Source organism: Panthera uncia, chromosome A2 (genome assembly GCF_023721935.1).
Source record: "Panthera uncia isolate 11264 chromosome A2, Puncia_PCG_1.0, whole genome shotgun sequence".
In the NCBI taxonomy this organism is placed as follows: domain Eukaryota; kingdom Metazoa; phylum Chordata; class Mammalia; order Carnivora; family Felidae; genus Panthera; species Panthera uncia.
Window position 1 is genome coordinate 13,729,703 of NC_064816.1, and position 27,957 is coordinate 13,757,659.

A 27,957-nucleotide genomic window follows, 5' to 3' on the forward strand; every position below is an offset into this window, starting at 1 on the left:
ATTTAAAAAAAAATGTTTATTGGGGCGCCTGGGTGGCGCAGTCGGTTAAAGCGTCCGACTTCAGCCAGGTCACGATCTCATGGTCCGTGAGTTCGAGCCCCGCGTCAGGCTCTGGGCTGATGGCTCAGAGCCTGGAGCCTGTTTCCGATTCTGTGTCTCCCTCTCTCTCTGCCCCTCCCCCGTTCATGCTCTGTCTCTCTCTGTCTCAAAAATAAAAAAATACAAAATGTTGAAAAAAAAATTAAAAAAAAAATGTTTATTTATTTATTTTTGAGGGAGGGAAGGAGAGGGGTAGAGAGAGAAAGAGAGACTCTAAAGCAGGCTCTGTACTGTCAGTGCAGAGCCCGATGTGGGGTTGATCCCACGAACTGTGAGATCATGACCTGATCCGAAATCAAGAGTGGGATGCTCAACCAACTGAGCCACTCAGGTGTCCCTCGTTTGTTTTGGTTCTTAAATTCCACGAGTGAAATCATACGCTATTTGTCTTTCTCTGACTTATTAAACTTAACATACTGTCTAGCTCTATGTTGTTGCAGATGGCAAGATTTTATTTTTTATGGCTGAGTAGTATTCCATTGTGTATATATACATCTTTATCCATTCATCTACTGATGGACACTTAAGCGGCTTCCATTTTTTGGCTATTGTAAATAATGCTGCAATAAACATAGGGGTGCATGTATCCCTTTGAATTAGTGTTTTTGTGTTTTTTGGGTAAATACCTAGTAGTATAATTACTGGATCATAGAGTAGTTCTATTTTTAACTTTTTGAGGAACCTCCATTCTGTTCCCACAGTGGCTGCACCAGTTTCCATTCCCACCAACAGTGCACGAGGGTTTCTTTTTCTCCACATTGTCTTCAACGTTTGTTTCTTGTGTTTCCGAGTTTTGGTTTTGTATTCTCCTATTTTAACATACTATATTTTCTCATGAATATTCTTTGAAAATAGGACTTTTAAGAGTTATAAAATCTACCATATCGATATGCCATCAATGTTTATTTGCCTGTTGCTTTACAATTATATTAACAGTGTGATCTTTGTACTTAAATTTCTGTGCCTATTGCTGATTATATTTTTTCCCTTTTTTCTCTGATTATTGAAGCTGTTTATTCCTACAGGAAAACTTTAAAACATTACACAAAGATAGGCCTTAGGACAAAAGTTTACCATAATCGTATTCTTCAGAGATGATCATGGTTAACAATTTGATACATATTCTTAGAGATTTAAGTTAGTTTTTAAAAAAGAAAGCAAGATGTAGATAATAGGGGAAATTTGGGAAGTAGAAGGGAAAATCATTCATAATATACCATATTACCATAGTGATTGATGATTAATTTTCCTTCTTGACTTTATTCATATGCACATTTTAACATATATGCTTGATAGTATTATGTACTTTAAAATTTGATATCCTGAATGTTTTTCATTTATATAGAGCATATTTTTCCAAATGATCACATATTTTCATTTTTAATTATTTTAATGTCTATATAATTGCCACCACGTGGAAGTACCATGATTTGCTAAGCATCAGTGTCCGTTAGTAGAAAGATTGTGTTTTCCAAAAACATTGCAGGGTATTTTTTTTTTTTTAATGTTTATTTATTTCTGAGACAGAGACAGAGCATGAGTGGGGGAGGGGCAGAGACAGAGAAGGGGGACACACAGAATCCGAAGCAGGCTCCAGGCTCTGAACTGACAGCACAGAGCCTGACGTGGGGCTTGAACCCACAGACCTCGACATCATGACCTGAGCTGAAGCCTGACGCTCAACCCATCCAGGCGCCCCCTTTATTTTTTACAGGTAACAAAAGAATACAGCTTTTTTCTTCTTTGAGAAGTTCCTTCTTTCTGAGAAAGTTCTTTTTCTTTTTTCTTTTCTTTTTTTTTTTTAATTTTTTTAATGTTTATTTATTTTCGAGAGAGAGACAGAGCATGAACGGGGGAGGGGCAGAGAGAGAGGGAGACACAGAATCCGAAACAGGCTCCAGGCTCTGAGCTGTCAGCACAGAGCCCGACGCGGGGCTCGAACTCACGGACCGTGAGATCATGACCTGAGCTGAAGTCGGACTCTTAATGGACTGAGCCACCCAGGCGCCCCTCTTTTTCTTTTTTTAATCTTTGTTTATTTTTGAGAAAGAGAAGGAGTGCAAGCGGGGGAGGAACAGAGAAGGAGACACAGAATCTGAAGCAGGCTCCAGGCTTTGGGCTGTCAGAACAGAGCTGGAGGCAGGCATCAAACTCACAAACTGCGAGTTCATGACTTGAGCCAAAGTGGGACGCTTAACAGACTGAGCCACGGAGAGGCGCCCTGAGAGAGTTCTATTAGTAGAATTACTATTCTACTATTTGAAGAATATAGGCGTTTTATAGGCATACTGATGACTTTAAGGACCTTCTGAGATACATGGTATATACTTAGTATTTCTTTTTTAAAAATTTTTTTTAAATGTTTATTTATTTGTGAGAGAGACAGAGACAAAATGCGAGTGGGGTAGGGCAGAGAGAGAGGGAGACACAGAATCTGAAGCAGGCTCCAGGCTCCGAGCTATCAGCACAGAGCCTGACGCGGGGCTCAATCTCACTGAGCTCCAAGATCATTGACCTGAGCCGAAGTCGGACGCTCAACTGACTGAGCCACCCAGGCGCCCCAGGTAGTGAATATTCTTATCTGAGTTCCTATACCCACAAAATGGTGATCCTGTATTCCAACCGCAACTTAGCCTACAACTTTAAGACCTGATGTATATTGCCAAAGTATCTCTAGGAGAATGGCACTAGTTTACGTTCCCATTGCTGGTATATGAGAAGCTCTTTCCCCATACCTTTGCCAGTCTTTTTTTTTTTTTTCTTTTAAACATTTATTTTTATTTTTTGAGAGACATAGAGACAGAGCGTGAGTGGGGGAGGGGCAGAGAGAGAGAGGGAGTCACAGATTCTGAAGCAGGCTTCAGGCCCTGAGCTGTCAGCACAGAACCCGACCCGGGGCTCAAACTCACGACCCATGAGATCACGATCTGAGCCAAAGTGGGATGCTTAGCCAACTGAGGCACCCAGATGCCCCTGCCAGTCTTGACTTTTAGCACAGAAAAGAAAATTTCCAATTTGACCTAAAAATAGATTCTTTATTCTTTTCAATTTCTTTGATTACCACCAAGATGGAATTTTGTTTTGATAGGTTTATTGGCCTTTTGTATTTTATTTATTTATTTATTGTCTTTTATAATTCTTGCTCTATGTTATACTTCCCATATTTTTTATGAGTTCATCTTTTTTCCTTACTCATTAATAAGAAGTCTTTTATCCATTAGGTCCATCTACTCCTTGATGTATAAATCAAAAGTACTTCTCCCAGATTTTTTCTTTTGATTTTATTTGTATTTTGGATATAGAGATTGTTGCTTTTCTGTGACCAGATTTATCAAGTTTTGTCCTTTGTAGTTTGTTTTTTTGCATAACGCTTAGAAAAGTCTTCTCTAATCCTAAAGTCAGTCATTTCTTAATATTTTGTGGTTTCACTTTTTGTATGTAACCCTTTAATCAGTTTAGATTTATTTTGGTATATGGTGTGAGGTAGGAATCTTACTAAGTGTTTTTTTCCAGGTAAGCAACAGTTGGAACATAATTCAGAAGTAATCAATTTTTTTATGACTAGAAATGCCAATTTTCTCATATATTAAATTCTTTTCTCTTTGGGGATTAGGAATCTCTAAAATCAAAAGCCAGAGTTAAACTTCCTTTTATTTTTATTTTATTTAAAACAATTTTTTAATGTTTATTTCAGAGAGAGAGAGAGACAGACAGAATGTGAGCAGGGGAGGGGCAGAGAGAGAGGGAGACACAGAATCTGAGGCAGGCTCCAGGCTCTGAGCTGTCAGCACAGAGCCTGATGCAGGGCTTGAGCTCACGAACTATGGGATCATGACCTGAGCCGAAGTCGGACACTTAACCGACTGAGCCACCCAGGCGCCCCAAACTTCCTTTTAAATATATAAACTCATTGTTGAGGTTTTCCTAGCCACACTCATTTGTTGGTTTTACCTGTTACTCCCAGGATGTTAATTACTCTCTTTATGACACTTCTCTATTCCAGATATGTAAGTCTAGTTTCTACTTGGATATTTGAAAACTAAATGTATCTTCTTTCTCTCCAGACTAGTGTTCCCATTCTCTCTAAAGGTCATTGTCATCACTCAAGCCCTAAACTGGCAAATTATCTTGACTTCTCCCTCACCCTTACACCTCTCCTAAATATTCATCCAGTCCTGTGGATTTTGTCTCTTAGTTGGTCCAGTCTCTTTACTGGACCGCTGAAACAACCTCCCATGGAAGCTTCCAGCCTTCATCTTGCCTCTCCACCTTCCACCCGTTCATACACAATTTTCCTCTGTGCTATGGGCAGAAGGGTGTGTGTGTGTGTGTGTGTGTGTGTGTGTGTGTGTGTGTTTTTAAACGTTTATTTATTAAAAAAAAATTTTAGAGGCGCCTGGGTGGCTTGGTCGGTTAAGCGTCCGACTTCGGCTCAGGTCATGATCTCACGGTCCGTGAGTTCGAGCCCCGCGTCGGGCTCCGTGCTGACAGCTCGGAGCCTGGAGCCTGTTTCGGATTCTGTGTCTCCCTCTCTCTCTGCCCCTCCCCTGTTCCTGCTTTGTCTCTCTCTGTCTCAAAAATAAATAAACGTTAACAAAAAAAAAAACCCAAAACTTAATGTTTATGTTTTGAGAGAGATAGAGCATGAGTAGGGGAGGGGCAGAGAGAGAGGGAGACAGAGAATTCGAAGCAGGCTCCAGGCTCTGAGCTGTCAGCACAGGGCCCGATGTGGGGCTTGAACCCACGAACTGTGAGATCATGACCTGAGTTGAAGTCGGACGCTTAACCAACTGAGCCACCCAGGCACCCCAGTGTTTACTTATTTTTGAGAGAGAAAGAGAGAGTGCAAGTGGGGAATGGGCAGAGAGGAGGGAGACGCAGAGTCCGAAGCAGGCTCCAGGCTCTGTCTGTCAGCACAGAGCCTAATGCGGAGCTCGAACTCATGAACTCTGAAATTGTGACTGGAGCTGAAATCAGACACTTAACTGTCTGAGCCACCCAGGTGCCCCGGGATATGTTTTTTGTTTAAACAGTAGATATACTCATGTTACTTTTTGCCCCCAAACCTTTTCATATTCCTTTTGTGGCTTTCTACTCACTTTCAGGTAAATTCCTTAAACTGTTTTTCAGGGTTGGATTTGATCTGGCTTTCTCTTGCCTCAGGCTTCATGTCTTATTTTTGTGCTTAATAATTTGTCTTACTGGATCTCTTTTTCATTTTTCCAAAGTACTGAGCAGGATTCCTTTTGTGTATCGTTTCATATCTCTGGTATATTCTCTTCTGTCCTTACCTGTTTCATTCCTTTTTATCTCTTTTTCAGCGAGGCTTTCTTTCCCAGACTACATCAGGGCCCCTCTGCTCTACATTCCAGCATCTCATATTTCTACTTTTGTAATTCCCATAATCGTAACTACACTTTAATGTCTTTGTCCAGCTGTAATGTAAGTTCTGGGCAGGTCGGGGCACGTCTGACTTTTTCTTCACTGTTTCACTCTGATTGTACTGAAACCCCACTCTACTTCATGGTTCTCTATAGGATTGTGTTGTGGGTTCTTTGTATGCCCCTCTTATAGAACAGGATCAGGAAATCCCAGATAGAATCCTCTTAAACCTTTAAAATTTAGCACAGAGCCACAGGCTTTGGATGAGAATACCACACTACCAGCCTTATGTATTTCAGTAGACTTGTGCCATGCATACATGTGTTTTGAGCACTCAGTTATGGTAAAATCATCTCTCTGTCTTCCTTTTTCCTTGAAATAATGCTTCAGATTCTTCTTTTCATTTCAGGGTTATATGGAGAGACATTTTTGGATGAACAGTTGTGATTAAATATTATGAACATGAGAAACTCTGTACTATTTTTGCAATTTTTTTGTAAGTGAAAAATTATTTCACAGTTTAAATGAATTTTTTTCCCTTTTAAACTGCAGCCTACACTCTTCATGTTGAGCTGTGCCTGAAGAGAAACTGTTTAGTTGATCTGACCTCTAGAAGAAAGGGCAATCAGTATACTTTCAAGTTGTACAAATAGAGTTCCCTCACTGCTGTCCAGCTCCATAGCATATAGTGGAGACGAGTGGATCAGACTTTAAAGCATCAGCTTTACTGTGAGGCCATTTCCCTGTGCAACTTTTGATTATATTGACTTTTTATATGGATTGTTGTATATAAAGACAGGGCACTAATTAACGTGAATGCTTCCATCCGCTTCATAGGTATCATTCTGATTTATTCATCCAGCGCTTGAGTGTTTGCTAATGTGTCAGTCTGGCCGTCACTTTTTATACAGCTGACCAATGGAATTTGTGAAGCTGGAAGGCTGGAAGCCCACTGCAATTTGTGCTGATGCAGTCCCTCTGCTAGCTAGACATTTTGTGTCAGTTAGTAGATCGCGTTCCTAGGCAACCATTCTTTCTCATTTTCCTGTTTACTGGGACAGTGATATCCCCTCCCCCACCTTTGTTCCCCCCTATGAGCAGGGCTCCCAGTTTTCCAACTCTGAAGTGTTTTCCTATCAAAGCAAAGAGAGGATTTGTGGATGTTGAATATGCAAGGAGCTGAAGAGCAAGAGCTCGGAAGAGAGGTTTGTGCAGGTGAGTGAGCAAAAGGGAAAACCAGGGGGACAGACAGCGGGACTTTGGGCATTGTATAAGAGAAAGTGACTGAAGCTCAGGAAGGAAGATTACCCTGTGTTTTAGGGCTGCTGGGGGGACATTGGGGAAGATGTGGGTGAGCGTCTCCTGGGACCAACTTTCCCCAGTACTCATTTTGTCTCCTGTCCAGCATTCACTTGTCCATTTGCCCATGGTCCACTCTGAATACAAACCACGCCCTGATCTTCATCGTTTTCCCTGTATTTCTACTGTCTCTGGTTCTCTCACTGCCTTATTAATGGTGGTCACCTTACCCTAACACAGATCTCTTCCACCACTTGTAATTGCGTTACTTGCTCCACTTGCTTTTATTGGCCCTTACTTCTATGCCATTATTGAGTCACGTCAGAATTAGGCCCCTGTAACTTCAGGGGCTTCCCCTCTGGCCTGCGCGAGAGATATTCACTGTGATGTCTTCTTTCAGATTTGATGAGCAAGTCTGTTCCAGAGCAGGATGTCTCTGAAATTGATTCACCAGGGATAGTAGCAAAGAGATTACAAGACGATGCATACCAGGATTCTACATTTGGAGAAAAATATGCATGTGAGAGCATGAAGGAAAACCCTGCTGGAGAGGTTCCTGGACCATGTCTTTTCAAAGAAGGAGGTTTTGGGGGAATGACTTTTATCCACAAGGAAGCATCTCCTGAAATGATTAGCCAAGAATATAATTTTGAGAGAAGCTTACTTTTGACTTCAAGCTTTGTTACGCGTCTCAGGGTTTCTACACAAGAGAGCCTACATCAGTGGGAGACAAGTAGCATACACACCAATGAGATTTCAGACCAGAGTAAATGTCCAAGCCTCTCTGCACAGAAAAAGCCTTGGGAATGTAACGAATGTGGAAAAGCTTTTACTCAGAGCTCATCCCTTACCCAGCATCAGAGGACTCATACTGGAGAGAGGCCCTATGCATGTGAGGAATGTGGGAAAGCCTTTAGTCGTAGCTCCTTCCTTGTTCAACATCAAAGAATTCACACTGGAGTAAAACCATATGGATGTGAGCAGTGTGGGAAAACATTTCGGTGTCGGTCATTTCTTACTCAGCATCAGAGAATCCATACTGGAGAGAAACCTTATAAATGTAATGAATGTGGGAATTCCTTCCGCAATCATTCACATCTCACTGAACATCAGCGAATTCACACTGGAGAGAAACCTTACAAATGTAATCGATGTGGGAAGGCATTCAATCAGAACACACACCTCATTCATCATCAGAGGATTCACACTGGTGAGAAACCTTATTTATGCAATGAGTGTGGCTCTTCTTTTCGTAAACACTCAAATCTTACACAACACCAGAGAATTCACACTGGGGAAAAACCCCATAAATGTGATGAATGTGGGAAAACTTTTCAAACAAAGGCAAACCTCTCTCAGCATCAGAGAATTCATACTGGAGAGAAACCCTATAAATGTAAGGAATGTGGCAAAGCCTTTTGTCAGAGCCCATCCCTTATTAAACACCAGCGAATTCATACTGGAGAAAAACCTTATAAGTGTAAGGAATGTGGCAAAGCGTTTACTCAGAGCACCCCACTCACTAAACATCAGAGAATTCATACAGGGGAGAGACCCTACAAATGCAGTGAATGTGGTAAAGCCTTCATTCAGAGCATTTGCCTCATTCGGCATCAGAGAAGTCACACTGGAGAAAAACCCTATAAGTGCAATGAATGTGGGAAGGGCTTTAATCAGAATACCTGCCTCACTCAGCATATGAGAATTCATACTGGAGAGAAGCCCTATAAATGTAAAGAATGTGGGAAAGCCTTTGCTCATAGCTCATCTCTTACTGAACATCATAGAACACACACTGGTGAGAAGCTCTATAAATGTAGCGAGTGCGAGAAAACTTTCCGCAAGTATGCACACCTTAGTGAACATTACAGAATTCACACTGGTGAGAAGCCTTATGAATGCATTGAATGTGGAAAATTCTTCAGACATAGTTCAGTCCTTTTCAGACATCAGAAACTTCACAATGGTGAATAACCCTGGCATTCAGGTTATGACAGCTTCTCTAGAAATAGTGACTAGGAATCTGGCTGGGGCCAGGGCGGGGGGCAGGTACATTTCCTGGAGGGAGCACCGACTGTTACACTCAGAAGAGTATTTCCAGTTACGGAGGCGGGAGCTTGGAGAATGCAGAGCCTACAGCTGGGCATCTGGGAATTCAGGGTAGAAAGGAAGTTCCCTGCTTTTCAGATGAATCTTTGCTGCTTGCCACTTCTCCTTGTGACTTTCATACCTGGAGGTGCCATTGTTAAGTTAGCACTTGTGTTTCCCTTACTGCACTCCTGCCCCACCTTCCCAGCTTGTGACCTGTGTTCTCTGGCCAGTAGGCTGAGGTGCTTTCCCAAACATTCAGTGTGAAAGTGGCAAGAGTTCTGAGGTAGTGCTAAGTAGCCTCCAGGTATCTGAGGCTGCTTTCAACATGCGATCTGTAGATGTGGTCTCATGAAGGAGAGGCGGAAATAAGGGAAAACAAAGAATCCTTATTCATTCATTCAACAAATAAGGGGGTATGTGGCAAGCACTGGGCTTATGTCTACAGATATGTTAGTGAAGAAGGCTTTTCTCGGGGTGAGGGAGATCTTTCCTGATCCTTTCAAGATGGAAGGCAATTTGGGGCTAAAGTGGAAGTAGGAGGTCAAGAGAAACTTATCTTGAGCGATGCCAGTTTGGAAAGGGAGTCAGGTCTGCTCAGAGGGCCAGGAAGAGGAATGTCCAAACTTTGTCCCAGAGGAACACTGACTTACCCAGGAGGGACATAGTATGTGCTAGGCTGCTGGTGCTGAGGGACAACGTCCAAACAACTGTTAATGGGTGTTTAGGGAGGAGAAACCATTGGTGATAAAGACAGCCTTTTAGGTTGGCTGGATTCAGGGCTGCCGGACCAGTCCTTAAGAGAATGTTGGTCATTGTAGCGGAGAGGGCTAGGTTTCATTTAATTATGCCATTGGTAGCTATAAACAGATTAGTTAGGTTTCAGATGTTTCCATTTTTATTGGCACTATCTTATTCTTGGATATTTTACCCTTCCCTGTAGGTTAGGTGTAATCAGGGAAACACTGTCATGGGATAAATTTGGAAAGTGTTCTAGAGAGAATTACCTCTTTTTCAAATCCTTGAATGTTGAGACAGCATAGTTAGCCACTGACTATGATGGTATTTTATTCTTTTAAGAGAGAAGGCATGTTTTTTTTTCCTTTATTTCCTTACTCCCTTTCATGTTCTTCACTGCTACCCAGACCTTGAGCTCTGAGAGATGAGGTGAGGATAGCCGTTGTCTGGTATTTGGAAGAGTTTCTATGCTCTGAAGTTCATACAGTTTTAAAAATAATGACTGTTAAAAACAAAGTCAGTTGATTCTGGAATGGTTGGTTACTTAGAACTCAGTATTAATTTTTTTCCAGAGCAACTGTCTTGTAAGTAGTGGTTTGAGCTATTAATTACCATGAATAGGAACGTGGCAGAAATATCACTCTCTTCCTCTCTAGCTGTGAAGAGTATATTTTCAAAACCTGTCACAGGGCAACTAATAATTGAGTAAATCAATGCTTTATGGACAAAAAAACCCTGTTAAAACTTCACGTTCATGAAAAGTTATATTATTGAAAGGAAATATTGATGTATTTGTACTAAGTGAAAATAACGCTACAGAATTCATTGCTGGCACATACTAAATATGTAATAAATATTTGTTGAATTAATATATTTTAATCAAACTTTGCCCACCAGAAACTTTAGCAACTTCCTGGGTTATGTAGGTGTTTAGAATATTTATACACTACTATCTTTAGAGTCTTGAGTTGAGATTAGAGAGAATTGGGAAAGTTTTCTTAAGGAAGAAATGGGAAATCTAAGGTTGAGACATCTCCAACTTTTTGTTCGAAAGCTTTTTAAAAATAGAATAGACACAACTCTTTTTTAAAATGGTACCATTTTTGGGTACCATTTTCACTTCCTGGGAAAACAGGAAGGAAAGGACCTTGTCATCTTTCCACTCTCCTTATCCCATATTCTCACACTTGCAAATATTTGCTCCTGGCAAAATTCTCTCATTCGCTGGCCAACCATGTGCCTACTTACTCTAGCTTGGCCCCAAATCCTGGAAATGCCCCCTCTGTCACTCTTGTACTCAGTCTTCGTATCCAAGCAGCCACTGTATCCTGCTTACATCTCCTAAATCTCAAAGCCATTTCCATTGCTACTGCTTTAATCCACTCCCCAGTTTATTTCCTAGACCATTTTCCTATTTTCCCAGTCAGTCTTCCAGTTACCCCACTAGGCCGTCTTTCACATTTCTTCTTGATGGTCTTTGAAAGACACAACTAGCAGTGCTGCTGTTACCTCAGAATATTCTAGCCCCTTAAAAGGCATATAAGGCTCCTATGTTGGCCCATGCCTACATCATCATTCTCAGGTACCATTCCCTGCATTGCATGCTGTTCCATTGTGCAAATTCCGTGATTCCCCATCACTGCTGGACTCAACTTTGGCACCTTTTGCACATCCTGTTTTTATTGCCTCAATATCCTTCCTTCTGCTTGCCTGGGAAGCTCCCCTCTGTCACTTGTGAACGTGCTCATGCAACATCTCCTTTGAAGCTGTGTCTGGCCTCACATATTTTTTATTTTTGTATTTTATATCTTCATTTTGTTTATCATGTTACATTGTAATGGCTTGTTTACAGATCTTTTCCCACTGAACTATCAGCTCTGTCAAAGCTGGGGCCATGTGATATTTATTCAGGTTTGTATCCACGGTCCCTGGAATTTAGAGTGTGTTCAGTAAATATTTGTTGAGCTACACTAAAACGTTGAGTCAGACATTTCTCCATGCCTCCCTGCCAGGCTATAACTTAGGTCCACAGTTACCAGCAGAAAGGAGGTGTGGTAAGTATAGGAGCGTGTCCATGAAGTATTTGCCAGGTGCGAGAACTCCAAACCGTTCCCCAAGATACAGATGGTGTGGTTGTATTAAGCAGAGGGTCTCTTAAGAGAAAGTAACCTTTTGTAGCAAAAAACCCCCCAAAACTCCACTTGTTATAAATTAGCCATTTAAATGTCCCATCACAATTTAACCGAGTATTTTCAGACGTCATATTGATGTCAGGGTCAACTGGGAGAGACAAATGCAGCTGTAGAAGCACAACCACTTCAGCTGGAATATCCCTGAAATAAGCAGGAGCTGAATAGTGATGCTGGCCTGGCAGGAGAGCGATTGAGCTTAGTAGCAATCCCAACCATGGAGACGCTTCCTGAGCTCATGGCTTTCCTTGGCTGGGGATGATAAAGAGCTGGAATATGTTGCTTATTCTCAGTGTGATGAAATTTAGTATGTGATTTCAGAAGGACATGGCATGAGGCCACATCAGATCCTCAAAACTAATAGAGACAACAGGTGGTTGGACTTGCCCAAGGTCACACCGCTAGTAAGTGTCATGTGAAATTTAAATTCCTGTATCTTTTTTTGCTTTTCCTTCAGATTTCTCTTTATTGGTCATACTTCTGTTCCATGATGCCCCTTTAGTTGTTTATTATAGAGTTGACCACTTAGGGCTCCACTCTTGCCCTGCTTGTGAGGATGGGAGGAGATTGTTTAAGATTATATTTATTTTTAATGTTAATTTTTTTTATTTTGAAAGACGGCACAAGTGGGGGAGGGGCAGCAGAGGAGAGGGACACAGAAAGGATCCCAAGCTGGCAATGACACTGCCAGCACACAGTCTAATGTAGGGCTTGAACCCACAAACCGTGAGATCATGACCTGAGCTGAAGTCAGATGCTCCACTGACTGAGCCACCTAGGTGTCCCTTAAAATTTTATTTTTTAAGTAATCTCTATACCCAAGATGGTATAGAGATTGTGGTTCAATCCCAAGATCACAATCCCAAGATCAAGAGTCACATGCCCTACTGACTGAGACAGCTGGGTGCCCCTGGGAGCTCCTTTTAGATGAAAAAGCTTTTTTGCCCTCAGACCTTCCTGTGTGTGAGTGTGAGAAATAAAATGGTTTTGCATTTTGATTTTGCCTTTATTCGTACATAATGCAGAAGTGTAGCTTTGACCTCAGGTGGCTTCGGTTTCACTCTCCTTCAGCTACTGGCCACCACAGGACTAAGGTCATTTTAGTTTTGTGGAATGGTTTTGGTGTCCACTTCCTCCCTCACCCCCTTCCATTTTCTACCTCTGAAGAAGCTCAGCCCAAATTATGTTAAGCCCCAGATTCATATTTCCAGTAAATTGCTCTGCCTAGGGTACCCCACTCTAGTTAGTTGCCACACAGCAGAGCCTGCTGAGTTAGATTCTTTGAAGCCTAAAAGTTAAGGAAAAATGGTTTGGCCTAGGCTCTTTGGCCTGTGGGATGTTAGGGCTTGCAGGGGAAGAACTTGCTACCTGATTTCAAACATGTGCTGAGAATGTGACACTTGGTAAAAAGTAAGGGGAGCCCAACATTATTGTTCCCTGGCATGTCAGCTGACAGTTCTACAAAGGGTTCTTTTTTAGCTGTACATGGTTAGCGATGACCTTAGTATGGGGCATCTCCACTCCTAATTTCAGCCTCCTGAGGGGACTTCATTTTGGTAAAACAGCCAGGCTGGAAGTTTGAGCAGATAACTTCTCTGCTGCATCTCATTCATTTTTTTCAAGTGTTTAACCCCCTATGAATTAGCCACTAGGGATATGGTGAGCAGACAGCCCTATTTTCCAAGGCTTGCAGATCAAACGCCTGGAAGTGGATCACGTTCCCTATTACCCCGCCTGAAAGCGGATTAGGTGCCCTGCTGCCCTTCATCCCGGGAATCCACTGTCAAGAGGTGCCTGGATGTGCAAGTACTTCCTGAAGGAGTCCTAGGCAAGACCTGAAGTTTTGCAGCGGGGGGGACCGGGGCCTTGCCTTGAGGGCTGGGAAGGTCCCTTGAAGCCAATGCTGAACAGAGGGCTGCTGGGATTTGCGGAGCACGATGGGATGCACATTTACCGAACTCTTCTGAAGTGCCAGGAGGTCTTAGTAGTAACACATACTGACTCCATTTAATATTCATGATAACCTTATGAAATTTGGTACCACTATTCAATTTTAGAAGTCAGGAAACGGGGACAGAGAGGTAAATAAAGTAACTTGCCCAAGTTTACACGCTGAGAATCCGGGACTTAAGCTGAAAACAGACCTATTCTTTCGGCCAACTGTTGAACAAAGATCCTTAAGCAGAGTGTGTTTGGGGCTCCTGTGAGGAGGCCACTTTTCCGGCAGGTGAGAATGTAAGGAAGGCTTACGCCCGCTTTGTGAAACCCTTGGGAAGACCTCCAAAAGGCAGTGACGTGGAAGAGTTTTTAGGAAGATAAATATGGCCAGGTTGCAGAATGAGTAATAAGAGCGCCTCTTTGGCCGGCCACCAGCCTCTCACCCTTTTGGTGTCCTTACAGTGGGAGGGAGCCTGGTGCGGTGGGTTTGCGGGCTGTTTCCGCAGCGGCGGCTCCCGAGTCGGGCTGAAGCCTGGCTCTGAGCCGGGGAGGAAGCAGCGAGAGAGAGCCGCTCCCGCCTTCCTAGAGAGGAGACCGCAGTGGTTCCGACCGGCGCGGGCTGCTGACGTCACGCCCGCCCGGCGCGGCCCGGGCGGCGTCCAGGCTGCCTGGGAGCGTCCCGACGCCGAGTGTCGGGACGTGCGACGGGCCGTGCCGCGGACAGCACCCGGGGAGTTGAGTCGGCCGTGCCGGGCTGCGGTGATCTCGTCGCGGCGCCACCCTCCGAGCCGGGGCCGGCCCCCCGCAGCGCCTCTTCCTTCCCGGCGCGCGGGAACCTTTGGAGCGGGGGTCGGGCGCCGCCAGCGGGGGCCGGCTTGCCCTGAAGAGGGAAAGGAGAAGGCTGTTCGAGAGCCCTGGTCTGGGAGTCGGGAGACCCGGGTTCCATTTGTATGTACTTGAGGGAGGAAGCGAACTTCTGGGTGCGTCGCTTTTCTGGTTTCCAGAAGCGAATGCTATTCCTTGCTTTTCCAGTTGGCAGAGTTGCGTGGGTTGAATGAGTATAGGTGAGAGTTTGCAATTTCCTTTAAGTTTTTATTCTCTAATAGCAACAAAATAGGTTCTATATGAAGACACGTTTAGCAGCAGGTCCTATTTGTTGAAGGCATTTTCCTGAATACTTCCATGTATTGACTAATTCATGCATCATCACAACCCTTTGAAGTAGTTATTGTCAACGCCAGCCATGTAACCTTTGAAAACAGATCTCAGAAAGGTTAAGTAATTTACCCAAGATCACTTGTCTAATAAATGGTAGAACAGGGATTCAAACCCAGAGGAGCCAATGGCATACTTCAAGTTTAGTGGAGGAAGACATTTTATCAGAGCATCAAACCAGTGGAAAGTGCCACAATGGAGCCATGTGAAATCCTTTGGGAATCTAGACGAGAAAGGGCATTGCACGTCAAAAATTTTTCACCAACGAGAAGTGTTCAGTTCACATTTTAGCTGAATATTAAAGTTGAGCAGCAGTTTGAATTCATTTGTTCAGTGTCAAATAGAAGGTGTTTGTGGATTGGGACCGATTAGACTGGTAACCAGATCCGCGTCTTTTGCTAGAGTGTTCTTTCCTTTCCATTCAGAGGGAGTTCTTAAAACCTTTCCTCTGAAGAGGGGTCCTGAACATCTTCTATAAGACTCCCCTAAAAGACTTCCCCTGTCCTTTCTTGGAGTTTCTGCTTTACAGAGATGCAGTCTTAACTTTGGATTGTGGGAAGATAACTGTAGGGGAGTTTCCTTGCTGTTGACTCAGCCTCTTCTCAAGAAGAGCTGATCTCACTGTTTGATGCATAGTGACTGCTCAATCAGTATTTTCCAAGTAAATGAATTCAATAAGCAGCCTCAACCACAGACGGACTGGACCTGAGGTTTTTGCTCTTTTCCCATCTGTTTTTAGAATCAAAGGATCACTGAATGTTTGTACTAGTTTTCCACTTTCATTTCAGATACGAAAACAAATCACAGATGAAACCAAGTGACTAGCTTCAGGTCATTGAACAAGTCAGTGGCAGAGCCCAGACGAGAATCAGGCCAGTGTTTGTTGTAATGTCCTCTACTGTAGCCCCAGTTTTTGGCTTTTGAAGTCAACGGCTTTTCCAGTAGGTTTGGGCTGGGGGCGGAGAGGTGGGGTGGGGGGGAAGGGCTTCGGTTCCAACCTTATCTCCTGTGGAGGAATGTTTACCCCAGGATAGTCCTTAGGAGCACCTGCCCCCTTTCTTTGTGCACTGTCAGGTCTCTCAGAAGACTACCCACTTACTGATTTTTGTCATTGGTAATACTCTTTTCAGGAGAATAATGATATTCTTCATTCAGAATTAAAATAGTTATTTGGTTAGGGATGGGCTATTCCTGAGTTCCTCTGAATCCAGCAGCTGACAATTTCTGGGTGCTTTTTTTCTCCTTCCTCCATGCATTAGATTTCTGCCCTCCCTCAAGAGAAGGTTCCAGGAGACAAACCAGTGTCACTTGTGTTCCTAACAGCTTATCTCTGGGTAAGTGAAATCTAACTCAAGAGCCCACGATGGGTTGTTACGGAGGTGCTCATTCGGAAGTGGTGGCAGACCCACAGTGGGACCCACCAGTGACCACCACACCTAAATGCTGCAGACTGAAAACACAGAACCACCCTGAAATGGGCCCACCTTATTCAAATCAGAGTGAGTGCGGCCCATTATGGAAGCAGGCAATGAAGTAACTGGTTACAGGACAGATCAGAGAATGTACTAATTGTGTATCACATGTACTTAAACTGTAGCAAGAGTAGCTACCCCTTCTGCAGTTATCTGGTAGAACATCTGGCAGCTTCACTGAACTGCTTGGTATAATGCCTTAATGGTGTACCAGTGAGAAAACTGGCAGTATGTTACTGGAAGACCCATCACAAAGGTGATTTAAGTGTCTCCTCAGGGAATATGAATGGGCTCCCGGCTCCGTTTGGCACAAGAGTCTAAGTAATAGCAACTTCTGTTCTTGTGCATCAGAAGGCAAGATGGAGCCTGGGATCTGTTAAATTCAGTAAGAAAAGCACTGTCTGAACTGGATTCGTAGGTTATGGGAACTCTATGAATAGATTGTGACTATGGTCTGAAGGATTCAGTGTAGTTTAATACGTATGCATAATATATGTACACATGCATATGCCTAGAAGAAAGGTCATCAAAAAACCAACTGTGTTTTCACTAGGTGGTGGGATTTCAAGTAGTTTCCTTTGTGGACTGTTTTAGAAGGAGCATACATTGTTTGTATCTGTAATAAACAAAACGAAACAAAACTTTTTGAGACAATAAAAATAAAGGAAAGAAAAGTGTGGTTAGAGTTTGGGTGTTATGTTTTACTATTGAAACCATATGGGGTTAATTTTTTCTTTAAAAAAAATTTTTTTTTTTTAACGTTTTATTTATTTTTGAGACAGAGAGAGACAGAGCATGAATGGGGGAGGGGCAGAGAGAGAGGGAGACACAGAATCGGAAGCAGGCTCCAGGCTCTGAGCCATCAGCCCAGAGCCCGATGCGGGGCTCGAAGTCATGGACCGAGAGAACATGACCTGAGCTGAAGTCGGACGCTTAACCGACTGAGCCACCCAGGCGCCCCTGGGGTTAATTTTTGTATACAGCATATCTATACTGGAAGTTTATACATAAGATAAAGATGATACAGTCAGGAAAAATATTCAATATATTTAACTACCAGTGTGGTACAGTAATGCCCAATCAGATCAGTCTCTGATTTTATACAATTTGTGCAGAGATCCCAGTGTGTCCCAACTCTCAGCCCCAGTAGATCTGTATGGACCAAGAAAAAATGATCCTGAAGACACATTCTTTACTGGGAAAAAAATGAATAAATAAAAGCAAATAGCAGAGCAGCAGAACCTATAGAACAATTTTATTTATGCAGAAAGAAGCAAATGGTATGTGTATAAAAATATATAGAAAAAAGACTGAATGAATCTACTCCAAACTTGATAATCTCTGGGAAGGGATTGGGTTTGTTTGGGTAGGGTGGGCGGTGATAAAAAATGACTAATTTATCCTACATACTTTTATATTATTTGAGTATTTTAAAGCGAGGATATATTCATATGTAACTTATATTTAAAAATTGAAATAAAAAGCGGCCTCAGAGAAGAAGAATGTGTCAGTGTCTTCAGCACCATCCAGGGAGGAGGTTGCTAATGTGTGGCACATGAATATCTGTTCTCAGATTCTGTGCCCTTATTCAGAGCATCGGGATTTCAAAGTCTGATGCCAGTAAGATCATCTAAATACTTCTCTTTCTCCAGTTCTAAGGAGTGTCCTGATGACAACGATTTGGTTCCCATGCAGTTTTTCTGTAGTGGAGAGAATGTGTCAACTAGCTGGACATACAGCATATCAATTTCTCATTATAGATCAGCAAAGTGACTTTCTGTTTTCTGTATCATCTTGTGAATTTGATTAGTATACATCACATTCTGAAGCACTTTAAAGCGTCACAGGTGAGGCTGGGTTCTGGACCATGATGGTATAGTCAAGTTACTGTCCAATGGGAATCTCTTCCCCAAGGACCACCCCTATCCTAATTTTTCTCTAAACAAAACAATGATATCTTACTTGCTTTCAGTAAGCAAGGCTCTAGTTTTTAAACCTAAAGATCTTCCAGTTAGACACAGGGGAGAGCTACAGATGCTGAGTTTTGGAGAGAGAGGTCCAAAGAGACACCTATCAAGGTGAGTGAATAGGAAGGATTGGGGTGATGGACCCGGTAAAAGTAACAGCCTGGAATACCTTTGAAACCTTAAAAGAGAAACTCTAATTGTCACTAGACAATGATGTAAACTTGTACTTTTCTCAAGCAGCACGAGCAAGACATTGCTTATAGGTATCCTAAGGAAATGGAATTACTTTTCATCTGTTTTTTGAGGAGTAGAGACTATAGGTAGGTAGTACTTTTCCCTAACGGTTTACCCAAGATTAGAATACTTATCCTTTTCACATTCTACTATTTATCACTCTGGATCATCCTAAATTACCTGGATTAATTTTTAGTACTTGAGTGTTTCAGAATCAATCACGATAGGGAATTGTATAGATTTCCCAAGATATGTCACTACTTAATTTCTTCTCTCTATTATCTGATCTTCTCCCCAGGTTATTGTGATCTGTATATATTATTGAGAAGAGGATAAAATCAAGATTTTACAATGCAGGTCCCTTGTTCTGCACAGAGGACATCTTCCTTCATGATTTTTTTTTTCAGGCAAGAAGACCAAGCCTGATGTAACAAACAGTGTTAAGTGACTTGTGGAAGATGACGAGGATGTCGAGGGTCAGGGAACCTGGTCATCAGGGGTTTACAATTGGAGAAGGTGACGATACATGCCGGACAAGGAAGAGGAGGGGCATCCTGCAGGAATGCCTGAGAGTACAGTACATGCACACATACACACAGAACATTCCCAGGACAGTGTTACTGTAACCATAGTCATCTTTGAGAAAGTACCTTGTAAGTATCACGAACTTGAGAGACAGTTTCCCGTAAACTGCACCTATTGGACAGACGTTCCTTGAGTGCGTTACAAGCAGCACGAATGCCCGCCAAATTTCACTGCAAATGAACCATCAGAAACTTAACATGCAGAAGAAGCCTTCAAGGTGTAGTGAATGTGGGAAATTCTTTACTCAGAGGTCGTCTCTTACTCAGCACCAGAGGATTCACACGGGAGAGAAGCCCTATGTATGTAGTGAATGTGGAACTTGTTTCCGTAAACAGTCAAATCTTACTCAACATTTGAGAATTCACACAGGAGAGAAACCTTATAAATGTAATGAATGTGAGAAAGCCTTTCAAACAAAAGCAATCCTTGTTCAGCATCTGAGAATTCATACTGGAGAGAAACCCTATAAATGCACTGAATGTGGCAAAGCTTTTTGTCAGAGCCCTTCCCTTATCAAACATCTGCGCGTTCATACTGGAGAGAAACCTTATAAATGCACTGAATGTGGCAAAGCCTTCAGTCAGAGCATTTGCCTTACTCGTCATCAGAGAAGTCACTCTGGAGTTAAACCTTATAAGTGTAATGAATGTGGGAAAGCCTTTAATCAGAGTGCATGCCTCATGCAGCATCAGAGAATTCATTCAGGAGAGAAGCCCTACACATGTACTGAATGTGGCAAAGCCTTCACTCAGAACTCTTCCCTCGTTGAACATGAGAGAACTCACACTGGAGAGAAACTTTATAAGTGTAGTGAGTGTGAAAAAACTTTCCGCAAGCAAGCACACCTTAGTGAACATTACAGAATCCATACTGGAGAAAAACCTTATGAGTGTGTTGGATGTGGGAAATCCTTCAGGCACAGCTCAGCACTTGTTCGACACCAGAGGCTTCATGCTGGAGAATAAAACTTGGGATATAACCCATGTGGAAAGATTTGTATGCAAATGCCACCCCCCCCCCCAAATTCTTAGATATTGAAGACTAAGTCTTCAGCTGGGATGAATGTTCTATATGTTGAGCAAGAGGCAGTGTGTCCTGAAAGTTAAGAAAATAGATCAGAATTAGATAGTCTTGAGTTTGACGCCTTCTCTGCCACATAATGGGTGTACGACCTGATTCTGAGCCTGCTTTCCCCATCCTCCTCAAAAGAATAATGACGATATTTACTAGGGTTATCTTTAAAACTTTTTTTTTTTTAACGTTTATTTATTTTTGAGACAGAGACACAGCATGAACGGGGGAGGCTCAGAGAGAGGGACACACAGAATCCAAAGCAGGCTCCAGGCTCTGAGCTGTCAGCACACTTGGGGCTTGAACTCACAAACTGAGAACATGACCTGAGCTGAAGTCAGATGCTGAACCGACCGAGCCACCCAGGCACCCCTCGGTATATTTTTTAAGAGCATTCTTGATTTCGTTTTTTTTTTTTTTTTTTTTTTGTAGAGTAATCTCTGTACTCAACATGGAGTTCAAACTCATAACCCCAAGACCAAGAGTCACGTGCTTTTCTGACTGAGCCAGTCGGGTGCCCCTTAACATTCCTGAAATTGGGCTATGATTTCATGCTTAATCTACAGAAGGTTATTTAAACTATGTCTAGATTTAAATAGGAGAATACAATATAAGACTAGTTTACCCTTGGGAAAATTCAGATTTAGAGAAAAAAGAAATTATTGGTATTTGAGTGGACATTGTGCAGTGGATTTCTGGGTCCCCTGAAGCGCCTTCTTTAGATTTTGTTACCCTCACTATTGGACCTTATGTCACTGTAAGCTCTAGACTTCTCTTTTCCATGAAAAGGAAAGCCTTGCTGACTCTAACTGAATAAAAACTCATGTTGTGGGACTTTTGTTTGGTTGGGGAGTGGTGAGGAGAAGTTCTGTGAAAATAAAGAGGGGTGGAAATAGCATGTTGATTAGTATGTGGCTGTGCTTGCTTGGAATTTGTGAAACTGAAGAAAGAAAACCTCATTTAAAATGGGAGTTGGGAGGCCAGAAGGGGGAGCTCACACATACCACACCTCACACCTCGCACCTTTGCAGAACCAAAAGAAAGAGCCACACCTGGCATTCCTAACAGGGAAGAAGCCTACTCTACTAATCCCCACCCAGGGAACAGCCCAGCCCAGGAGACGTCACAGCTCAGCCAATGAAAAGCCATTACACTTGAAACACCCAGTGTAGCTAAAGGAATTTTGTTTATAACAGCTCCTCCCAATTCCCCCTTTCCTCTGTAAAAGAGCCGTCCTCTCCTTTGTTCTCCTGACTTGCCTATGGTTTTATAGTAGCTTGCATGTCCCGAATTGCAACCGTCTACCATTTTCAAGTAAATCCATTTTGCTCGTAAAATAACTGACTTTTATTTTTAAAGGTAACGAATTCTCGGAGCACAACAGGAAAGGAGGCCTCTTAAGGGAACAGGAAGGGCAGGAGGTGTGGAGTTCTCAGGTGTCAGCAGGAGGTACCACTGAGCGACAACTTTCGGTTTATTCTTCTCATGTGTTAACGAGTCCAGAGGCTGGCAGTCCGTGGCTGCTGTAGCAGCTCCTCCAGGCATGCTGCCAAGACCCAAGTGCCTTCAGTCTTTCCACTGTACCACCCAGGGCAAAGGTCTGCCTTCCTTAGGCCAGAAAATGGCTCTGCTCTTGCTACGTCCATGTATGTGCTCCTGACGGTATGTAGCGAGGAGGAAGGTTCATGCTTGCCAAATCTGCTTTTTTGTATCAAACACCTGGAGGCTTTATTAAGTAGACTTCACTTGTATCTCTCTCTTTTTTTAATGTTTATTTTTGAGAGAGAGAGAGAGACAGACAGAATGCCAGCGAGGGAGGGGCAGAGAGTGAGGGAGACAGAATTCGAAGCAGGCTCTAGGCTCTGAGCTGTCAGCACAGAGTCCACTGTGGGATCCGAACTCATGAACTGCAAATTCATGACCTGAGCCGAAGTCAAACGCTTAACTGACTGAGCCACTCAGGTGCTCCATCTCTCTCTTCTTTTAATGTTTATTTTTTATCTTTTTTAACACTTTTTTTTTTTTACCTTTATTTATTTTTGAGAGACAGAGACAGAGCACAAGTGGGGGAGGGGCAGAGAGAGAAGGAGACACAGAATCCGACGCAGGCTCCAGGCTCCGAGCTGTCAGCACAGAGCCTGATGCGGGGCTCGAACTCACAAACTGTGAGATCGTGACCTGTGCCGAAGTCAGAAGCTTAACCGACTGAGCCCCCCAGGCGCCCCTTTAATGTTTATTTTTGAGAGAGAGAGCGAGAGAGAGCGAGAGTGAGCATGAGCTGGGGAGGAGCAGAGAGAGACGGGGACAGAGGATCCAAAGCAGGCTCTGTGCTGACAGCCAAGAGCCTGAGGCGGGGCTCAAACTCATGAGCCGTGAGATCATGACCTGAGCCAAAGTTGGACGCTTAACAGAATGAGCCACCCAAGTGCCTCTCCCTGCTTTTATACCGTTATCAACTATAGTTACCATGTTATATATTAGATCCTCACTTGTATCAAGATCACTTGTATTAGGTCCTCAATTGTACAAGACCCACTTCTATCTCTAAAATTGCCGGGGCTGTTATACGGCTACCTTTGGCAGGAGCTGGGGAAGTATTCTTAACTAGCCACATTATCATCTTCCTCATCCGAAGTGGCCTTCTGCTCATGAAGATACTGAAGATTTTGTCATTTAATGACAAAATCATTAGATGACAAAATTCTCAATAGCAATTATGTTAAGTTTTTGAATTTTACTGATCAGGAAAAACACTCATAACGACATGTAACATGAAGGACAGATTAATATGCACAACATAATCCCAGTTTTGTTTAAAAAATATAATTTACATACACACATACATGCCCCACACATGGAAGTTCCAAAATGTTAATAGTTGGTAATATCTACAGAGTTTGCATCATGTCAAAGGGGTATTGATAAACAAAGTTTTTATCATACATTTTTTCCGAATTTTCTAAATTTTCTGTAGTGAACTTGTATTATCTTTAAATAGGAAAAAGATGCCATTTTAAAAAATACCCCATATACTCTAAAGGAAGACCAAGTCCAAAATATTTACACTTATTCAGTTTCATCTTCATTGTCAAAAGAAAGGAGGGAACTGTTCTTGATTTGCTTTTGTGAGTTCTTTTTAACGGAGTCCTGCTTATTTATTTGACCTTCATTTGCCTTTTTCTTTTTTGAGCTTGCTGTTAGACCTGAATATTTTTCATCTGAGGAACGCTTGACTGGTTTTCGATACATGATTCTTCCATCAGCAATAGCCGGCTCTTCATCTGCAGCAAAGACAAAGTTAAAGAACTTTCTTCTCTCATTTTGCCTTTATTGGAGAGTCAAATGGCAAGAAAAATCTCAGATGGTATTTAAAGATGTCCTGAGTCCATTCGATCTGGTCTTCTCCACTGCTTCTAGCTACATACCCACAAGATGGGCAGTCACTTAATAAAAACTCACTTCCTGTGAAGTATTCCATAACATTGCCAGTCCCCAATTAGTTATAATCTGGCTGTATTTTGAAGTGTTTTGAAAAGTGATTGTTTTGAACTCTAGCATTTTTCCTTAAAGCAATGTAATTAATATTTAGGAATAATGAAAAACATACCATGTAGCATACCGCAGTTCAGGCACTGATTAAATAAATACACCTCTGTTGACTAATTTGTAAACCTAACCACTTTTTTTTTTTTTTAAACAGGATGTTTTTATTTAAATTTGCACTTTATCCTTGTAACAACCCAATAAAGTAGGTACCAATCATTATTGTCTCCATTTTACTGATGAGGGAACTGAGGCTGAGAGGTGAAATACCTTGTTCATGATCACACATCTGGTGAGTGTTACAGCTGAGGTGTGAACCTAGGACCGTCTCCTTCAAACATGCCATACTATTACATAAGATAGTTTCGTATGTCAGGCTCCTTAAATTGTTAGAAAAAAAAAATCAGATTACTTCCAGACATACCTGCTTTGGCAGCCTTTATTTCTGCTTTAATTTTCATGACTTCTTCAGCTGACAAGTCTCCCTTTTTTAAAATCACCACTTGGGGCTGTTCATCTTCTTTGTCACTGTGATCACCATCTTCATCTGGGAGCTGAAGCTGGATTCTCTAGGGGAAAACACAAACACCACATGCAGACGTCTGACCTTGAACCAAATACAACCATGAGACACCGTGATTACTAAGGGAGAAGGGTAACTTTATTGACAAAATGTGTTTGGCAGCGAATTTCCAAGTAACTCTTAAGAGCCTAACCCTGCCACACTAGGGAAGAGATCCACCTGCCAGTTACCCTGAAGTGCCTGCCCACAGGGATTAATTTCCATCTCAGCAGGACCCCAGCTCACGGTTCCCAGTGTCAGGGGCCCTCTGCTTCAAGTACTGCCCACCCAGCCGACTCGGGGCAGTGCTGAACCACATCAATTCTGTCTGCTCTTCACCAACTGTTTTCACTTCCATCTCTTCTCAAAGTTAGACAAAAAATAATCAACGCCGAAGTACAGAAGGCAGCAAGTAAAAGGTGTTCTTCCACCTCTGATTATCTCTCCTCCCGTCTGACAGCTTCAGTCAGGTGGGTATCCTACAGCCATTTCCTAAGTGTATAAAAATATGGAAGTATGGAAAACATTCTGTATGCAAAAAGAAGACTGTACATATTATGGGACTTGATTTCTTTTCTTTATGAAATTTCCCAAACATAAAAGTACAGAGAATACCAACAGAAAACATGTACTCACTATACACATTACAAGTGGTAACCTTGGGTCAGTTGATTCATTTTCAAAAAATGTCGGCTACCATAAAAGCCCCACTCCTCCAACTTCTTTTTTTTAAGTTTATTTGAGAGAGAGAGAGGGAGAGAAGGAGAGAGAGCTCACACACGCGCGCATGTGGGGTACGGGGCAGAGAGGGAGAGAGAGAATCCCAAGCCGGCTCTGTACCGTCAGTGCAGAGCCTGACTCGGGGCTTGAACTCCTGAACTGTGAGATCATAACCTGAACTGAAACCAAGAGTCGGATGCTTAACCAACTGAGCCGCTCAGGCACCCTGCACCCCAACTTTTTTACTCAAAAATAATCTTTGTATAGTACCTTGGAATTATCTGTTAATATGAAATTCTGTATTTTAGAAACCACTGCCTAGTACTTAATTATATATATGGTCATCTCATGGTTTATTTGACCAGTACCCTGTACATAAAAATTTTGGTTGTTTCTAGCTTTTTCCACCATGCACACGTTTTTATTTACTTTTTCTACTATGCACTTATTTTTGTTCAATTTTGTGAACTCATGTGTAAGATAAATTCCCGGAAGTGGAGTTGCTGGGTTGAAAGGTATGTGCATTATTCAAATAACTTGTTACTGCACCTCTCACAGAGCCTTCCTTGTCTCCCAGACAAGGCAACAAAGCCCTACGGCACCTGGCCTAGAAACAGAGCTTTCTCCTACACCACACTCATGGCCTCTGGACTCCAGCCGGGTTGGAGGACTGCAGACACATGACCGTATTAGCTCCTTTGCCTCCCCTATCTCTGAACCAGTTCCTAGTGCCTAGAAAGCCCCACTGCCCCTGATGTATACCTGCTCAAGCTGCCTCCTAGACTTAGATTCTTTAGAAGTACTTTCCCGATCTCACCTTGTCTTCCTTCTCACACTGTGCATAGCTCATAGGGTGCATGTACCATACTGAGTTGCCAATATTTTTCTATCTGGTTCTGCTAGGTGAGTTCCTCTGACGTTCTAGAGCCTCATAGCCTGGCAAACAGCAGGGGCTCAAGAAGTATTTGTTGATCTATTCATGAATGACTAATAGGATGAAAAATGATGAACCTGAAAGCCCTGGCCGGCAAGTTACAGGCAAATTCGCTCATTTTGTCTACATCCCAAATCTGCTCGATCACTTCACAAGTGCATTCTCTTTAATAATATCCATGTTAGTTCACTGATTATTCATTAGTTTTGCATTATTTTTTTCTGAAAGTTTCCAATAAATGATCACAAACTAGTAGGTAATTAGTACTAAAATTTGTAAATGTTTGTTTATTTTTGAGAGAGAGAGAGAGAGACGGAGCACAAGCAGGGGACGGGTGGAGAGAGAGGGAGACAGAATCTGAAGCAGACTCCATGCCCTGAGCACAGAGCCCGATGTGGGGCTCAAAACTCATGAACTGTGAGATCATGACCTGAGCCCAAGTCAGATGCTTAACCAACTGAGCCACCCAGGAGCCCCAGTAAGTATTTTTAACCAAGGAAATGGGACAGTGAAATAAAGTAAATCCTGGGGTGCCTGGCTGCTTCAATAGGTGGAGTATGCGACTCTTAATCTTGAGGTTGTGAGTTCAAGTCCCACAATGGGTGCAGAGGTTACTTAGAAATAACATCTTTAAAAAAAATCCTGGTGTTTATTAGACTGAGAATCATTAATTCTGACTTCTCTTTTTGTTTATACGACTGGCTGGAAAATAAGAGAAATGGTTAAAGAAACAGTGGTTGTTCAAAGCCACTCCTGAATTAACTCTCAAGAAGGTGAATAAGGTAATTTAACTTGACTATAATGATTTCCCATGAAACTCTTCTTTTTGTTAACTAGATTACTAGAATTACTAGATTACTAGATTGACTAGATGACTAGATTGATGATTATATTGCCAACCTGATTAAGAGTGCAGTTGGTTTCTCAGACACAGAAACATAGGGGTATTTGTCTGTGGAAAAGTCTCTTGCATAAGTTTAAGTCACTGATATGAGTTGGAAAGTACCACCCCCACCCCAGGTTCTCCTAAAACAGCATTCCCAGCTAGAATCTTCAGGGTGTTAACTACACACACATGATCATCACAAGGACTTCAAACAAACTATAAAATTAGGTTTCATAGTCTCCTCATTGATGAATCCATATCTCTTTTCTCAAATCTCATCCTTTGTGTCATCATCACCGTTTTTGGTCCTGGGGATCCATCACTCCCTGATCAAATTCTCTCTAACCAAAAATGGCTCCTTGTTGCCAAGTGAATAGTCCATATGGCTTTCTCTCCAACCGGTTCCTCAATCACACAGTCCATGCTTTACCATCTTTTTTTTTTTTTAAAGATTTTACTTTTAAGTCATCTCTACACCCAACACGGGGCTCGAACCTACAACCCTGAGATCAAGAGTCGCATGCTCCACTGACTGAGTCAGCCAGATGCCCTGCTCACTCACCATCTTTACACCTTTATCCACCCTTCCTTCTATCTCTACCTGCTGACCTACCCATGCTCAAGATTCAATCTAAGTATCCCTTCCTCTTGAAGCCTTGCCTGATGATAAGCACAGTCAATAGAACTGGTCACCTACTATTTGGTCCAGGCACTGTGCCAGGTGCTAGGAAAATACAGAAAGATTAAGATACTAACTCAGAGAGTTTGATTTAGTGGTGACAATCACAGGAAAGCAAGTAGTTGCAATGCAAAAAGATGAATATCACAGATATGGACAAAGTGAACAGAGGAAAAGTATTTGTAGGAGCTTTGAAGAGGTTCACAGAGGTGGTGACCTGTGAAGGCAGAGACGAAGCAGCGAAGAAGGTTTTTTTTTTTTTTTTAAATTAATTTTTTTATTTTTACTTTTTTTTATTTTTTTAATGTTTATTTTTTTATTTATTTTTTTAATATATGAAATTTACTGTCAAATTG

The 27,957-nt window shown here is 42.3% G+C and overlaps 3 protein-coding genes across 6 annotated transcripts in view; 2 read left to right on the forward strand and 1 right to left on the reverse strand.

Moving 5' to 3' along the window:
• ZNF502 (zinc finger protein 502) overlaps nt 1–14,268 on the forward strand; it is a 17,654-nt gene extending 3,386 nt beyond the window's left edge. For 2 of the 3 annotated variants that reach the window (XM_049642523.1, XM_049642525.1), the window contains exons 2-3: nt 6,583–6,696; nt 7,181–14,268. In XM_049642523.1, coding sequence (XP_049498480.1) covers nt 6,642–6,696; nt 7,181–8,754 — 1,629 coding nt within the window. In that variant the 5' untranslated portion in view covers nt 6,583–6,641 and the 3' untranslated portion in view covers nt 8,755–14,268. Of the gene's footprint in view, nt 1–4,942; nt 6,697–7,180 lie in introns of those variants that run through there. The other variant, XM_049642524.1, reaches the window with a different exon arrangement.
• Nucleotides 14,269–14,384: 116 nt separating this feature from the next.
• ZNF501 (zinc finger protein 501) lies at nt 14,385–20,684 on the forward strand. Of its 2 annotated transcripts, XM_049642545.1 has the most exons (3): nt 14,385–14,797; nt 16,208–16,282; nt 18,920–20,684. In XM_049642545.1, the coding sequence occupies exon 3, from the start codon at nt 19,383–19,385 to the stop codon at nt 20,169–20,171; it is 789 nt and encodes a 262-aa protein (XP_049498502.1). In that variant the 5' UTR covers nt 14,385–14,797; nt 16,208–16,282; nt 18,920–19,382; the 3' UTR covers nt 20,172–20,684. The 2 variants fall into 2 exon arrangements, with proteins under 2 accessions (XP_049498502.1, XP_049498501.1); XM_049642544.1 differs by lacking the exon at nt 14,385–14,797 and having other exon boundaries at nt 15,937–16,282.
• Nucleotides 20,685–23,058: 2,374 nt separating this feature from the next.
• KIAA1143 (KIAA1143 ortholog) overlaps nt 23,059–27,957 on the reverse strand; it is a 6,348-nt gene continuing 1,449 nt past the window's right edge. Inside the window, exons 2-3 of the mRNA XM_049642551.1 lie at nt 24,245–24,389; nt 23,059–23,558 (exon numbers count right to left, since the gene is read on the reverse strand). Of these exons, the coding sequence (XP_049498508.1) occupies nt 23,344–23,558; nt 24,245–24,389 (360 nt within the window). The 3' untranslated portion in view covers nt 23,059–23,343. The remainder of the gene's footprint in view (nt 23,559–24,244; nt 24,390–27,957) is intronic.